A 14,864-nucleotide genomic window follows, 5' to 3' on the forward strand; every position below is an offset into this window, starting at 1 on the left:
ACGGAAATTATCGGTATCAGCTTTTCAAAAAGTACAATTTCGGGAGAACATCCGCACCGTAACACAACATAAACACAACGAACAAATAGCCAGAACCCCTTGCAGCACTAACTCTTCCGGGACGCAAAAATATATACCCCTGTTACCCCCCACCTCCCAACCCTGCCTACCTCAACTTCCTCATGCTCTCTCAGGGAGAGCATGTCCCAAATTTCAAGCTGCTGCTTTGAGGCATGTTAAAAAAAATAATGCACTTTGTGACTTCAATAATAAATATGGCTGTTTTTTCCATAACATGAGTTGATTTATTTTGGAAAACCTTGTTACATTGTTTAATGCATCACAACAAAATTGGCATATTAATGTGTTCATTCCACGACTGCATATATCGGTATCAGTTGATATCGGTATCATTGGACAATATCGGAATATCGGCAAAAAAGCCATTATCGGACATCTCTAGTTACATGCGGTTAACTTGCATTCACCCATCCAATAAGGCCACCGTCCTCAAAAAAGTGTCTCCTCAGGTCCCAAACCTTTACTGAGTGTTGTTAAAAGGAAAGGCCATGTAACAGACCGGTAAAAATGCACCTGTGACAACTTTTTTGCAATGTGTTGCTGCCATTAAATTCTAAGTTAATGATTACTTGCAAAAAAAAAAGAATTTTAGTGTGAACATGAAATATCTTGTCTTTGCAGTCGATTCAATTGAATATAAGTGGAAAAGGATTTGGAAAAGGATTTGCAAATCATTGTATTCTCTTTTTATTTACCATTTACACAACCTGCCAACTTCACTGCTTTTGGGTTTTGGACAATTTCAATGGGAGACATGAGTGTGTGGTCCTCACCACAGCTTGCAGCATGGTGTCTGTGCTGCCTGCAGAGTGAGGCGTGCGGGCCATGCGCTCCGCCATGTGACGGGAGCCGTACAACGAGTCAGTGGCGGTCCATTCTTCAAAGGACTCTTCCCCATCGAAGAACACAAGCTGAACGGATAACGGAAGCTTCTGCACGGGAAGAGACGGCAAAATAATTGCATCAACATGACGTGTCGCCTTATAGACTGTGACATTGTCCACTGGTCACAACGGCAGCCAGACTGGATTAGTGTAGTTTTTGCATGGCAACGACAAACATGATTTGACAAAGACAAATCATGGCTAATACGTCTTTGTTAAGATATCGGAGAGGATTAGATGTTTTTTCAAGAACACGGTATGATAACAAGTGTGGGGTAATTGACAATATCGAACCCTATGCCGTGGAAAAAAAAATGGAGCAACAAAATCAAACTCTTGGCGTCAGTCACCTACCCAGGTGTCATCAACAACTTATTTTCTCAAACTTTCTCCCATTAGTGATAGTGGATTAGAGGCCGTTAGTACTGGTAGCTTACTGGAAATATTCAAGTCAATCAATCAATCAATGTTCATTTATATAGCCCGAAATCACTAGTGTCTCAAAGGGCTGCACAAACCACTACGACATCCTCTGTAGGCCCACATAAGGGCAAGGACAACTCACACCCAGTGAATTCCTGTCCGTGTTAAGAGTATCAAACATGCCTGCACGCACATCAAATACCGTATTTTTTGGACTATAAGTCGCAGTTTTTTCATAGTTTGGCCGGTGGGTGCAACTAATTCTCAGGAGCGACTTATGTGTGAAATTATTAACACATTACCATAAAATATCAAATAATATTATTTGGCTCATTCACGTAAGAGACTAGACGTATAAGATTTCATGGGATTTATGGATTAGGAGTGAGAGATAATTTGGTAAAGGTATAGCATGTTCTATATGTTATAGTTATTTGAATGACTCTTACCATAATATGTTAGGTTAACATAGCAGTTGCTTATTTATGCCTCATATAACCTACACTTATTCAGCCTGTTCTTCACTATTCTTTATTAATTTTAAATTGCCTTTCAAATGTCTATTCTTGCTGTTGGGTTTTATCAAATAAATTTCCCCAAAAAATGCGACTTATACTCCAGTACGACTTATATATGTTTTTTTCCTTCTTTATTATGCATTTTCGGCAGGTGCGACTTATACTCCGAAAAGTACAGTACTGTACATGTTCTGCAATTTGTGGTCCCCAAAGTAAGAACTGAACTGGGCAAGAAAGCATTTAGGTTTTCAGCACCGAAGGCTTGGAATAACCTACAATCCAATCTTCAACTTCAAACCCCTGTTACATTAAATGAGTTTAAAGCTTCTGTGAAAGGATTGCAGTCAACCTTGTCTGTATGCACGTGTGTCGTATGAGCACGTTTTAATGTTGTAAATGTGATGTTTTATGTGTTGTTTACCATTTTTAATGTAACCTTGCTGCTGCCCTCTTGGTTAGGTCTCCCTTGGAAAACAGATGTTTCATCTCAATGGGATTTTACTTGGTTAAATAAAGGCTAAATAAATAAATATATGCAATTGGCCAGGGGTCACCAACCTTTTTGAAACCATGAGCTACTTCTTGGGTACTGATTAATGCCAAGGGCTACCAGTTTGATACACAAATAAATTGCCAGAAATAGCCAATTTACTCAATTTACCTTTAACTCTATGTTATTATTAATAATTAATGATATTTATCTTTGTGGAAACACTGATCATTGTAATGATTTCTCACAATATATATTTTTGATGACATGTTTTAAATAGGTCCAATCTGCACTTTGTTAGAATATATAACAAATTTGACCAAGCAATATTTCTAACAAACACAAATCATTATTTCTTCTAGATTTTCCAGAACAAAAATTTTAAAAGAAATTCAAAAGAATTTGAAATAAGATTTCAATTTGATTCTACAGATTTTCCAGAATATATTTTTTAAATTTTAATCAAAATAAGTTTGAAAATATATTTCACAAATATTCTTTGTCGAAAAAACAGAAGCTAAAATGAAGAATTAAATTAAAATGTATCTATTATTCTTTACAATAAAAAAATACATTTACTTGAACATTGATTTAAATTGTCAGGAAAGAAGAGGAAGGAATTTAAAAGGTAAAAAGGTATATGTGTTTAAAAATCCTAAAATCATTTTTAAGTTTGTATTTCTCCTCTAAAATTGTTTTTCTGAAAGTTATAAGAAGCAAAGTAAAAAAAGTAAATGAATTTATTTAAACAAGTGAAGACCAAGTCTTTAAAATATTTTCTTGGATTTTCAAATTCTATTTGAGTTTTGTCTCTCTTAGAATTAAAAATGTCGCGCAAAGCGAGACCAGCTTGCTAGTAAATAAATCAAATTTAAAAAATAGAGGCAGCTCACTGGTAAGTGCTGCTATTTGAGCTATTTTTAGAACAGGCCTGCGGGCGACTTGGTCACCGCGTTGGTGACCCCTGCAATAGGCCTTAGAAGTAACAAAACAATAAATCTACGAGCAGCATAACAAGAATAAAGCAGGCCATATTTTCGCTGGACTTTTTGATCAAATCTTACAACCACAGGAGCTGACTTGTATGCCCCCTACATCATAAAACACAATCATCAATTTTATGTTTGAGTAACATATACCTACAATTTAAAAAAAATGCATAAAGCACACTTGTGTTGTAACAATACCAATATTTCAGTACTGGTACTAAAATTATTTAAATAATTTTCAGTACTTTTTTAAATAAAGCGGACCACAAAAAAATTGTCATTATTGGATATATTTTAACAAAAAAATCTTAGGGTACATTAAACATGTTTATTATGGTAGTTAAGTCATTAAATAAAATAGTGAACATACTAAACAACTTGTCTTTTAGTAGTAAGTAAACAAACAAAGACTCCTAATTAGTCTGCTGACATATGCAGTAACATATTGTGTCACCTATTATTTTGTACACATTATAAAGGACAAGTGGTAGAAAATTAATTATTAATCTACTTGTTCATTTACTGTTAATTCCTCTTTTAACATGTTCTATCTACACTTCTGTTAAAATGTAATAATCACTTATTCTTCTCTTCTTCGATACTTTACATTAGTTTTGGATGATACCACAAGTTTGGGTATCGAACCGATACCAAGCAGTTACAGGATCATACATTGGTCATATTCAAAGTCCTCATGTGTCCAGGGACATATTTCCTGAGTTTATAAACTTAATATACATTTTTTAAAAACGAAAAAAGATGTTGTGATGCAAAAAAATATCGATATAATCATAGTAGTATCGACTAGATACGGGCCTGTACTTAAAATCATTACAGTGGATGTTAAGTGTTTGTTTATTTACATTGTGATTCCGGTGAGCTACGGTGTATAGTGAAGCATGTTTAGCTATTCCTCGTCCTGCAGTGATAACGCTACTTGTAAGAAACGTACTTTATTTGTCGCCATGGAAGCAAGAATTAGTGATTTACCATCAATTGATCAACGTGGATCCTGACTTAAACAAGTTGAAAAACTTATTCGGGTGTTACCATTTAGTGGTCAATTGTACAGAATATGTACTGTACTGTGCAATCAAATATAGAAGTAGCTACAACACCGGCGACGGCGAATGTACGTTACCCGCTAGCTAGCTAGCTATGTCTTAAAGCACCTCTTCCTGAGGGTGTTTCAGTGTTATAACTTCACCCCTATCTTTACTTTTTACACCAAAATGTGTCCGTTCTCCCTTTTCTGTCTACACACTGTGTCTGCTTGTAAGTACTCTGTTTGTATGCACTGCCGAACATGCTCCTCTGCTCGTAAAACCAGCAATGACATGAACTATACCAATAATCGTATACGGTACAACCCTAAAGCACACACTGACATACAGGAATGATTTTGCTTTTTTGCCTTTTTTTTGACAGTTTCTCTGTTTTCTGTCATTCGTTCTCAATAACAGCTGGTAGTGGAAAGAATGATGTTGTACACCGCCCACTTTTGTTGGAGCAACCGACAATATAGCAATGAGCCCCCATTTGCCGGCCATCCTAAATTTGAATGTCGATGTGTTACATGTAGAGATGTCCGATAATTTTGGACTGCCGATATTATCGACCAATAAATGCTTTAAAATGTAATAACGGAAATTTAGCGGTATCGGCTTTTCAAAAAGTAAAATTTCGGTAGAACATCCGCACCGTAACACAACATAAACAGAACGAACAAATACCCACAACCCCTTGCAGCACTAACTCTTCCGGGACGCAACAATATACAGCCCTGTTACCCCCCCACCTCCCAACCCTGCTTACCTCAACCTCCTCATGCTCTCCCAGGGAGAGCATGTCCCAAATTTCAAGCTGCTGCTTTGAGGCATGTTGAAAAAAAAATGCACTTTGTGACTTCAATAATAAATATGGCAGTGTAGGGATGCACCGAAATGAAAATTAGTGGCCGAAGCCGAAGCCGAATAAAATTTAAGCGCTTGGCCGAAGGCCGAATACCGAATAATGAATGCAGTTTTTCACAATTTTTTTAATATTGCATAAATAGCCTAGAATAAATATTTAGACATATTTTTCAAATAAAGTAATTTTTTATTGAATATTGACATTTTTTTTATATTCCAGTAGTCTTTACTTTTCAAAAAAAGCACAGTTTTTCATTTATATTAGGCCTTCAAACAAAACATGCATTCCAAAAAAAATAAAGTGCATTAAAGTGGATAAACCCACAACAAATGAATAATTGTCCTTTTGGCAAAAGTCTGCTTAGCCACAGTAGATATGCTAATAATGTAAACAGAAGGCTCAAGTAAATCTCAATTAAGTGTGTGCTTGTAACCTCATACACTTATACAGGTAGTCTACACAACAGGCTAATAATGTAAACAGAAGGCTCAAGTAAATCTCAATTAAGTGTGTGCTTGTAACCTCATACACTTATACAGGTAGCCTACACAACAGGCTAATAATGTAAACAGAGGCCCCACTAAATCTCAATAAGTGTGTGCTTGTAACCTCATACACTTATACAGGTAGCCTACACAACAGGCTAATAATGTAAACAGAGGCCCCACTAAATCTCAATAAGTGTGTGCTTGTAACCTCATACACTTATACAGGTACACAATATATCCCAACGTCACTGCACGTTGGTTGATTGCGTCACCGCGTCAAAAAAATTGCTTCACACGCCACTATTCGGCCTTCTTTTTAACTCATTCCACCGAAGGCCGAATGTGGCCTTTTTTGCCATATTCGGCCGAATATATTCGGTTACCGATTAATCGGTGCATCCCTATGGCAGTGCCATGTTGGCTTTGTTTTCCATAACATGAGTTGATTTATTTTGGAAAACCTTGTTACATTGTTTAATATATCACAACAAAATTGGCATAATAATGTTTTCATTCCACGACTGTATATATCGGTATCGGTTGATATCGGTATCAGTAATTAAGAGTTGGACAATATCGGAATATCGGCAAAAAAGCCACTATCGGACATTTCTAGTTACATGCGGTTAACTTGCATTCACCCATCCAATAAGGCCACCGTTCTAAAAATCGGAAGTTGTATGACATCGCACAAAAAAAGGGTCTATAAACAACAAAACTTACACGTGTGACCATGATGACACTGACCTGTTCTTTGAAGGACCTAAGTTGATTATCCAGAGAGGTCGCCAGTTCCAGGATCATAGCACAGGGCACCGCTGAGTCACTCGCCCCAAGAAAAACCCTCTTTGGGGCGCGTCTGTCTGCAGGCAGCGCTTTGGAGTCGTAATGGCAAGCCAGCAGCAGCCGACGGGGAGCTGAAGGGTCCAGGGTGGCAACAATGTTAGTGAAAGTGACTTTCCCACGAGGAGTCGGCGATCGGAAGGAGTCCAAGTGGACGTCCCAGCCGGCAGACAGGGAAGACAAGGCGGAGGTGATGTGCTGAAAGACAAGAGTGGGTTAAACAAGCACGATGGAGGCTATGTTAGTGGTGAGGTGTACCTGCTGTACCACCAGGCTGCCTCCTGTGCCAGGAAGCCTTTCTATCAGGATGGGCTTCAGGTGAGTCTCCCACAGGCGAGTCCCGTCCACTTGGGACGCTAAACGGCGGATTTGAGCTGGAGAAGACTTACTGGGTTTGTGCAGCAACTGCAGAGGACAGAATAATACAAGTTATAGATATAATACAACAATGTAAGATTAACTTTGAGCAGACTATTATGTGCATTTTCTGCCCTGTATACACATACAGTTGTGACCAAAAGGTTGCATACAATTGTAAAGAACATAATTTCATGGCTGTTATGAGTTTCCAATCATTTCTACAACTCTTTTTTTTTTTGTGACAGAGTGATTGGAGCACATACTTGTTGGTCACAAAGAAACATTCGTGAAGTTTGCTTCTTTGATGAATTTATTATGGCTATACTGAAAATGTGAGCAAACATGCTGGGTTAAAAGTATACGTACAACAATGTTAATATTTGACTCAGTGGCCCTAGTGGTTAGAGCATGGGTGTCAAACTCCGGCCCGCCGAGTAATTTAATTTGGCCCTTGAGGCAATATCAATTTAGCATTAGAGCTGGCCCGCCGGTGTTATACAACGTCGGTGCCGCTGCAACACCGCATTCACCGCTAATACTCATACTTGCCAACCCTCCTAATTTTCCCGGTAGACTCCAGAAGTTCAGTGCCTCTCCCGAAAATCTCCCGAGGCAACCATTCTCCCAAATTTCTACCGATTTCCACCTGGACAACTATTTTGGGGGCGTGCATTTAAGGCACTGCCTTTAGCGTTCTCTACAAAATGTCGTCACGTCCGCTTTTCCTCCATACTAACAGTGTGTCAAATAATATTTGTGGCTTTTACACACACACACACACACACACACACAAGTGAATGCAAGGCATACTTGGTCAACAGCCATACAGGTCACGCTGAGGTTGGCCGTATAAACAACTTTAGCACTGTTACAAATATGTGCCACACTGTGAACCCACACCAAACAAGAATGACAAACACATTTCGGGGGAACGTCCGCACCGTAACACAACAGAACAAATACCCAGAACCCCTTGCAGCACTAACTCTTCCGGGAAACTTCCAGCAAACTGACCAATAACGAACGTTTTATTCATGCATTTTCTCTTGCTACATCAAGGCTTGAATGTTTGGTTCATTCATTGTTATTATATTTTCAAATTTATTATTAGCCTGTGGAAAAAATTTGATATTTACCTCAGAAGATTGTAAATAGAAAAAAAGGTATTACATTTTTATTCAAATTTTATTTGATATGCCATAGATATTTTTTTAATTATTATTATTATAATTTGAAACTGGATTTTGCATGTCACTAAAGTTACATAAGTCTTGCTTGTTCAATATTTAATGCAAAACTTGTTTGGGTCCCTATTAAAAAGGTTAATTTGTTCAACCTAGGCCCGCGGCTTTGTTCCGTTTAAAATTTTGGCCCACTCTGTATTTGAGTTTGACACCCTTGGGTTAGAGTGTCCGCCCTGAGATCAGTAGGTTGGGAGTTCAAGCCCCGGCCGAGTCATATCAAAGACTATAAAAAAATGGGACCCATTGCCTCCCTGCCTGGCAATCAGCATCAAGGGTTGGAATTGAGGGTTGAATCACCATAAATGATTCCTGGGCGCGGCACCGCTGCTGCCCACTGCTCCCCTCACCTCCCAGGGGGTGAATAAGGGGGTGGGTCAAATGCAGAGGACAAATTTCACCACACCTGGTGTGTGTGTGTGTGACAATCATTGGTACTTTAACTTAACATGTCACTTGGCAAGTTTCACTGCAATAAGGCGCTTTTGGTAGCCATCCACAAGCTTCTGCTGGAATTTTTGACCACTCCTCTTGACAAAATTGCTGCAGTTCAGCTAAATGTGTTGCTTTTCTGACATGGAGTTGTTTCTTCAGCATTGTCCACACGTTTAAGTCAGGACATTGGGAAGGCCATTTTAAAAACTTCATTCTAGCCTGATTTAGCCATTCCTTTACCACGTTTGAGGTGTGTTTGGGGTCATTTTCCTGTTCGAACACCAAAATGTGCCCAAGTCCCAACCTCCGGGCTGATGATTTGAGCTTGTCCTGAAGAATTTGGAGGTAATCCTCCTTTTTCATTGTCCCATTTACTCTCTGTAAAGCACCCGTTCCATTGGCAGCAAAACAGGCCCAGAGCATAATACTACCACCACCATGCTTGACGGTAGGATTTGGTGTTCCTGGAATTAAAGGCCTCACCTTTTCTCCTCCAAACATATTGCTGGGTATTGTGGCCAAACAGCTCAATTTTTGTTTCACCTGACCACAGAACTTTCCTGCAGAAGGTCTTATCTTACATACATACACACAGCCAGGCCCGCGGCCACATTTTTTTTATTCTAATTTTGAATAACTTAGCTGAATGTGCATGAACTATCTGCGATGAGGTGGCGACTTGTCCAGGGTGTATCCTGCCTACCGCCCAAATGCAGCTGAGATGGACTCCCATGACCCCAAAATGGACAAGCGATAGAAAAATGGATGGATGCATTAACTATTTCGGTTCAAAATAGTTTGAAATGTCACATGTTAAATGTTGAAGTATTAATTGTCAGTGTACTGTACTGTACCAACTGTACCACTATATGAGAAGATCCATTCTTTGGTTTCATTGAAAATAAAACAGCAAAGTTCATTTGGCTGTCATCTGTTTTAATTATGAGACACAATTGTGTCAAAGTCATGATTTGTTTGTTCATGCCTGAAATAAGAAATGATTACTTTAAAAAAGTAGTTTTATACTTGTGAGTGTTGATGACACAGCTTTGCAACACTTGATATTCTACTTTCAAGCATGTTTTACTCAATAGAGGTCATCACATCTCAGCAACAAGCTGTAATATCTCACTGAGATCATTTAGGACCAAAACACTTAAAATTAAAGCTGCAAGCAGCGTTGGTCGGGTCTGCCTTTGGCTGCTGCCCCCGAGACCCACGGCCGGATAAGCGTTAGAAGACGCCTTGGAGCCACTATTTTGAGAATCTAATGCATTGTGAAAGTAATGCAGTTGTTGTATTGAAGTGAAAATATCAAACTTCCTGTTGATTTTTGCTAAAGTATGTTAATTATTAAAATGTAGGTCTAAGTGAGACCTACATAGTGTTTTTGTTTCATGTCTCTCTGACATTCCTACCGGAAGTTACAAGCAGTTTTATCTGTGTTTTCTTCCTAGGAGCAGTTTGTCCGTGTTGTATTCCTAGGGGGGCAGTAGAGCGCAATTTTGAGTTTTGAGGCTAGGTTTTTTCATCAGATCGCAATTTTTGCCAGACCTGATGTGTGTGTCAAGTTTGGTGAGTTTAGAAGAATTTTGAGGGGGTCAAATAACAGCTCAAAGAGGCAAAAATTACATTTTTTAGGAGACTTTGCGCAGGGGTTCTTTGAATGAGTGTAAAATCAAAACCTGAGAACTTGTCAAAACTCTGTTCTATACTTTTAATCAGAAGGGTTCAATCTCTCTCCTGTGCGAGTTTGAAGCCAAAACAACAAACGCACTCAGAGGAGATAATGTTTGAAGAAAGGTGACCGGTTTTTACAAAACTTTTGTTTTGAAGGGGGGGATTGCAAACTTCCTGTTGATTTTTGTTGGGGGTTGTTAATCTATGAAATGTAGGTCTAAGCGAGACCTACATAGAGGTTTTTGTTTCATGTCTCTCCGACATTCTTACCGGAAGTTACAAGCAATTTTGTCTGTGTTTTCTTCCTAGGAGCAGTTTTTTTAGTGTTTTATTTAAAAATAGCGCTAGAGCGCAATTTTGAGTTTTGGGGTTTGTTTTTTTCATTAGATCGCAATATTCGCCAGTCCTTATGTGTGCGCCAAGTTTGGTGACTTTTGAAGCATCTTAAAGCGGTCAAATTACAGCGCAAAGAGGCAAAAATTGCATTTTTTGCGAAAATTTTATTTTGAAGGGTTTTTTGCCAACTTCCTGTAGATTTTTGCTGAAAGAAGTGAGTGTATGAAAATTGGGTCTAAGTCAGACCTACATTGGAGTTTTTGTTTCATGTCGCTATGACATTCCTAACAGAAGTTACATGCACTTTTGTCTGTAATTTTTTCCTAAGGGGCGCTAGAGTGCAATTTTCATTTTGGGGGATTGGTTGCTTAATATGTTGGGAAGGTTTGCTATACCGACGTGTGTGTCAAATTTGGTGAGTTTTGAAGTATGTGAAGGGGGTCAAATTACAGCGCGTAGGTGCGAAATAATAATAAAACACAGCAGTTTCAATAGGGTCCTTGGCCCTATGGTAATAAGTAAAACACTAACATAAAATTTGCTTATTGAGAAGACTTATCTTATCAGGCAGAAAATAAGCAAATATCACCCTTATTTGAGATATTTCATCTTACTTAGATTTCAGTTGTTGCAGTGTAGGGGATGAACATTAAAATCTAACTTTTGGATGAATAATTACAATATATATATATTGTCAACTGAGTTTTAAAAAGGCAGTAAATCAACTCATACCCGGTCCTTGGTCAGATCCGCAGCCAGGATTCGGTCAGCATGTCCGATGGCGATGGAGTTGTTGGACAGGTGGTAGACTCCGACCCCCAGCGAGAGCAGCAGCACAACGAGGAGACATAGCATCAGCACCCGGACACGACGCCACATGGGCCGGTCACAGTCCTTGCCCTGCGGCAATGCTTTAAAACGCCGGTTGAATTTGCCCATGATGGCCGTCTCTGTTGTGCGGCTCCCAGCAAACTACTACGTGTCCTTGGCTGGAACATGTAGTAGTGGTGGGGGTGATACTGGAGGCGGGGAGCAGACACAAAGTACCCGGCTTGTGGTCGTGTTACACGGCGACAACCTGACAAAGCACCCGGCTTGTGGTCGTGCTTCACGGCGGCAACCTGACGAAGTACCCGACTTGTGGTCGTGCTTCACGGCGACAACCTGACCAAGTACCCGGCTTGTGGTGGTGCTTCACGGCGACAACCTGACGAAGTACCCGACTTGTGGTCGTGTTTCACGGCGACAACCTGACGAAGTACCCGGCTTGAGGTCGTGCTTCACGGCGACAACATGACACCAACAGCCTAATAAATACATGAAATCCATTCATGGCCGCCCACTAACGGTGTTACAGGGCACACCTTCCCTGTTGTGATGCATCATTATACACTTAAATTTAAATCATAATTATGCCTAAAATTGCAATTAAACCAGAATTATTCGTAAAAACTCAACTTTTAATTTCCGTCTTTGAAGAGTAACCGCCTACAATATTCACTTCCGGGGGTATTGCCGCCATAAAAAACGTTGCCGTTTTTTCTTCTGTAGTTTTTAAAACGCAGGGCGGACAATGTCGCCATCTACAGGACGGTAATACCATGACCACGAAGAATGTTTTTTTGTGTTATTTTTTTAATTTATAAACCCATCCATCCACCCATTTCTTACCACTTATTCCCTTTGGGGTCGCGGGGGGCGCTGGTGCCTGTCTCAGCAACAATGGGGCGGAAGGCAGGGTACACCCTGGACAAGTCGCCACCTCATGGCAAGGCCAAAACCTTTATTTATAAATTTCAACATTTACAAAAAGTTGAGAAATAATAATTGAAGTAAGTACAAAAACAGTACAAAACAGCACCAGAGGGTTGTAAAATCAATAAAGTAACTAAAATAGAATGCAATATATATATATATATATATATATATGTATATATATCTATATATATATATATATATAGATATATATAACAAAGTGATTGATTGATTGATTGATTGAAACTTTGGGGTGTTACCATTTAGTGGTCAATTGTACGGAATATGTACTGAACTTTGCAATCTACTAATAAAAGAATCAATCAATCAATCAAAAACACAATTTCAGTAAATAATTTAAATTTGGAACACAGCGTCATCGTTTTCACAGCTTTTTGGTTGATAGAGGTAGAGAGAGTTTTAACGTAGAGTTTTAATTCTTTTTTAAAGGCACAAAAAAACAAGTCGGGTTTTGAGAAACTTACATTTATGAATATAAAACTTAACCAATAGTATAATGAGGTTGCAAAAGGAAAATCCATCCATCCATTCATTTTCTACCATAAAAGGCGAAATTTCGGTAGAATTAGCAGAACAACTGGGGCGATGCGATTTGAATGTGTCGTGCATATATTTGGTCTCCCAAAACTTTGGATTAAAAACCATCAAAATAAGCTACTTTGTCTGGGATTCATTTAGAATCAGCTTTGTGTGATCAAAAGAACTTGGGAGTGACTAGTAGCTTAAATTCCCTGGGAGGAAGAACTGGTCCAAACGTAACAATAGTTACTCTGCTGATCTCCAGACAGCACAGCGGCACATTGCTTGCGGATTATAAATATGGGTTTGCAAAAAAAAAAAAAATCAGACCAATTAGGTGAAATTGCATAATTTCCCACAGCACACCGAACAATATCTCACATACAATAGGCTATTGTGTTTCGTTTTTAACATTTTCTGCTGGTTGTTTCTGTCATGCATTGGTTACTCGGGTCACAGTACAATAGCGGAACCATTGTAAGGGGAACTTAAGGGTGGGGGACACAGGATATGAAGACATGTTGTGTGTTGGACACCCGAAAGTGGGAAAAGTAAGAGCGGGAATAAAAGGCAGAACAAGACAATACGCTATATTTTGGTGTATTATTAAGCTTAGATTGCTAATAAGTGAACTAATAAGTGACAAGTTTGGCCCACAACAATGGCAACAAGGATGGGGTAGTGTCCCATCTGGATTTTTTCAATGAAAAAAAAAAGTGCCTCGGCTCAAAAAAGTTTGGAAAACACTGATAAACATATTAAATATATATACAACACCACACATGACACAAGGAGAGAGAAAATAATAATAAAATAAAACAATCAATCAATCAAAAAAGGTTAACTTACGTAGCCCTACATCACGAGTGTCTCAAAGGGCTGCACAAGCCACAACAACATCGGTTCAGATTCCACATCAGGGCAAGGAAAAACTCAACCCAATAGGATGACAATGAAAAAACCTTGGAGGAGACCACAGACGTGGGGACCCCACTTGGAGGACCGGTGCAATGGACGTTGAGTGGATCTAGCATAATATTGTGAGAGTCCAGTCCATAGTGGATCTAACATAATAGTGTGAGAGTCCAGTCCATAGTGGATCCAACATAATAGTGTGAGAGTCCAGTCCATAGTGGATCTAACATAATAGTGTGAGCGTCCAGTCCATAGTGGATCTTACATAATAGTGAGAGTCCAGTCCATAGTGGATCTAACATAATAGTGAGAGTCCAGTCCATAGTGGATCTAACATAATAGTGTGAGAGTCCACTCCATAGTGGATCTAACATAATAGTGAGAGTCCAGTCCATAGTGGATCTAACATAATAGTGTGAGAGTCCAGTCCATAGTGGATCTAACATAATAGTGTGAGAGTCCAGTCCATAGTGGATCCAAATTAATAGTGTGAGAGTCCAGTCCATAGTGGATCTAACATAATAGTGTGAGCGTCCAGTCCATAGTGGATCTAACATAATAGTGAGAGTCCAGTCCATAGTGGATCTAACATAATAGTGAGAGTCCAGTCCATAGTGGATCCAAATTAATAGTGTGAGAGTCCAGTCCATAGTGGATCTAACATAATAGTGTGAGCGTCCAGTCCATAGTGGATCTAACATAATAGTGGGAGTCCAGTCCATAGTGGATCTAACATAATAGTGTGAGAGTCCAGTCCATAGTGGATCTAACATAATAGTGTGAGAGTCCAGTCCATAGTGGATCTAACATAATAGTGTGAAAGTCCAGTCCATAGTGGATCTAACATAATAGTGTGAGTCCAGTCCATAGTGGATCTAACATAATAGTGTGAGAGTCCAGTCCATAGTGGATCTAACATAATAGTGTGAGAGTCCAGTCCATAGTGGATCTAACATAATAGTGTGAAAGTCC

The 14,864-nt window shown here is 39.1% G+C and overlaps 1 protein-coding gene across 4 annotated transcripts in view; it reads right to left on the reverse strand.

The window, feature by feature from the left end:
* qpctla (glutaminyl-peptide cyclotransferase-like a) overlaps positions 1-12,194 on the reverse strand; it is a 56,769-nt gene extending 44,575 nt beyond the window's left edge. For 3 of the 4 annotated variants that reach the window (XR_009802624.1, XM_061878155.1, XM_061878154.1), the window contains exons 1-4: positions 11,415-12,194; positions 6,889-7,035; positions 6,535-6,828; positions 855-1,013 (exon numbers count right to left, since the gene is read on the reverse strand). Coding sequence is in view for 3 of the 4 variants with exons in the window: in XM_061878155.1 (XP_061734139.1) it covers positions 855-1,013; positions 6,535-6,828; positions 6,889-7,035; positions 11,415-11,621 (807 nt within the window). In the remaining variant the exon portion in view is untranslated. The remainder of the gene's footprint in view (positions 1-854; positions 1,014-6,534; positions 6,829-6,888; positions 7,036-11,414) is intronic. The other variant, XM_061878156.1, reaches the window with a different exon arrangement.
* Between the last annotated feature and the right edge of the window lie 2,670 nt (positions 12,195-14,864).

Source organism: Nerophis ophidion, linkage group LG18, assembly GCF_033978795.1.
Source record: "Nerophis ophidion isolate RoL-2023_Sa linkage group LG18, RoL_Noph_v1.0, whole genome shotgun sequence".
Lineage (NCBI taxonomy): Eukaryota > Metazoa > Chordata > Actinopteri > Syngnathiformes > Syngnathidae > Nerophis > Nerophis ophidion.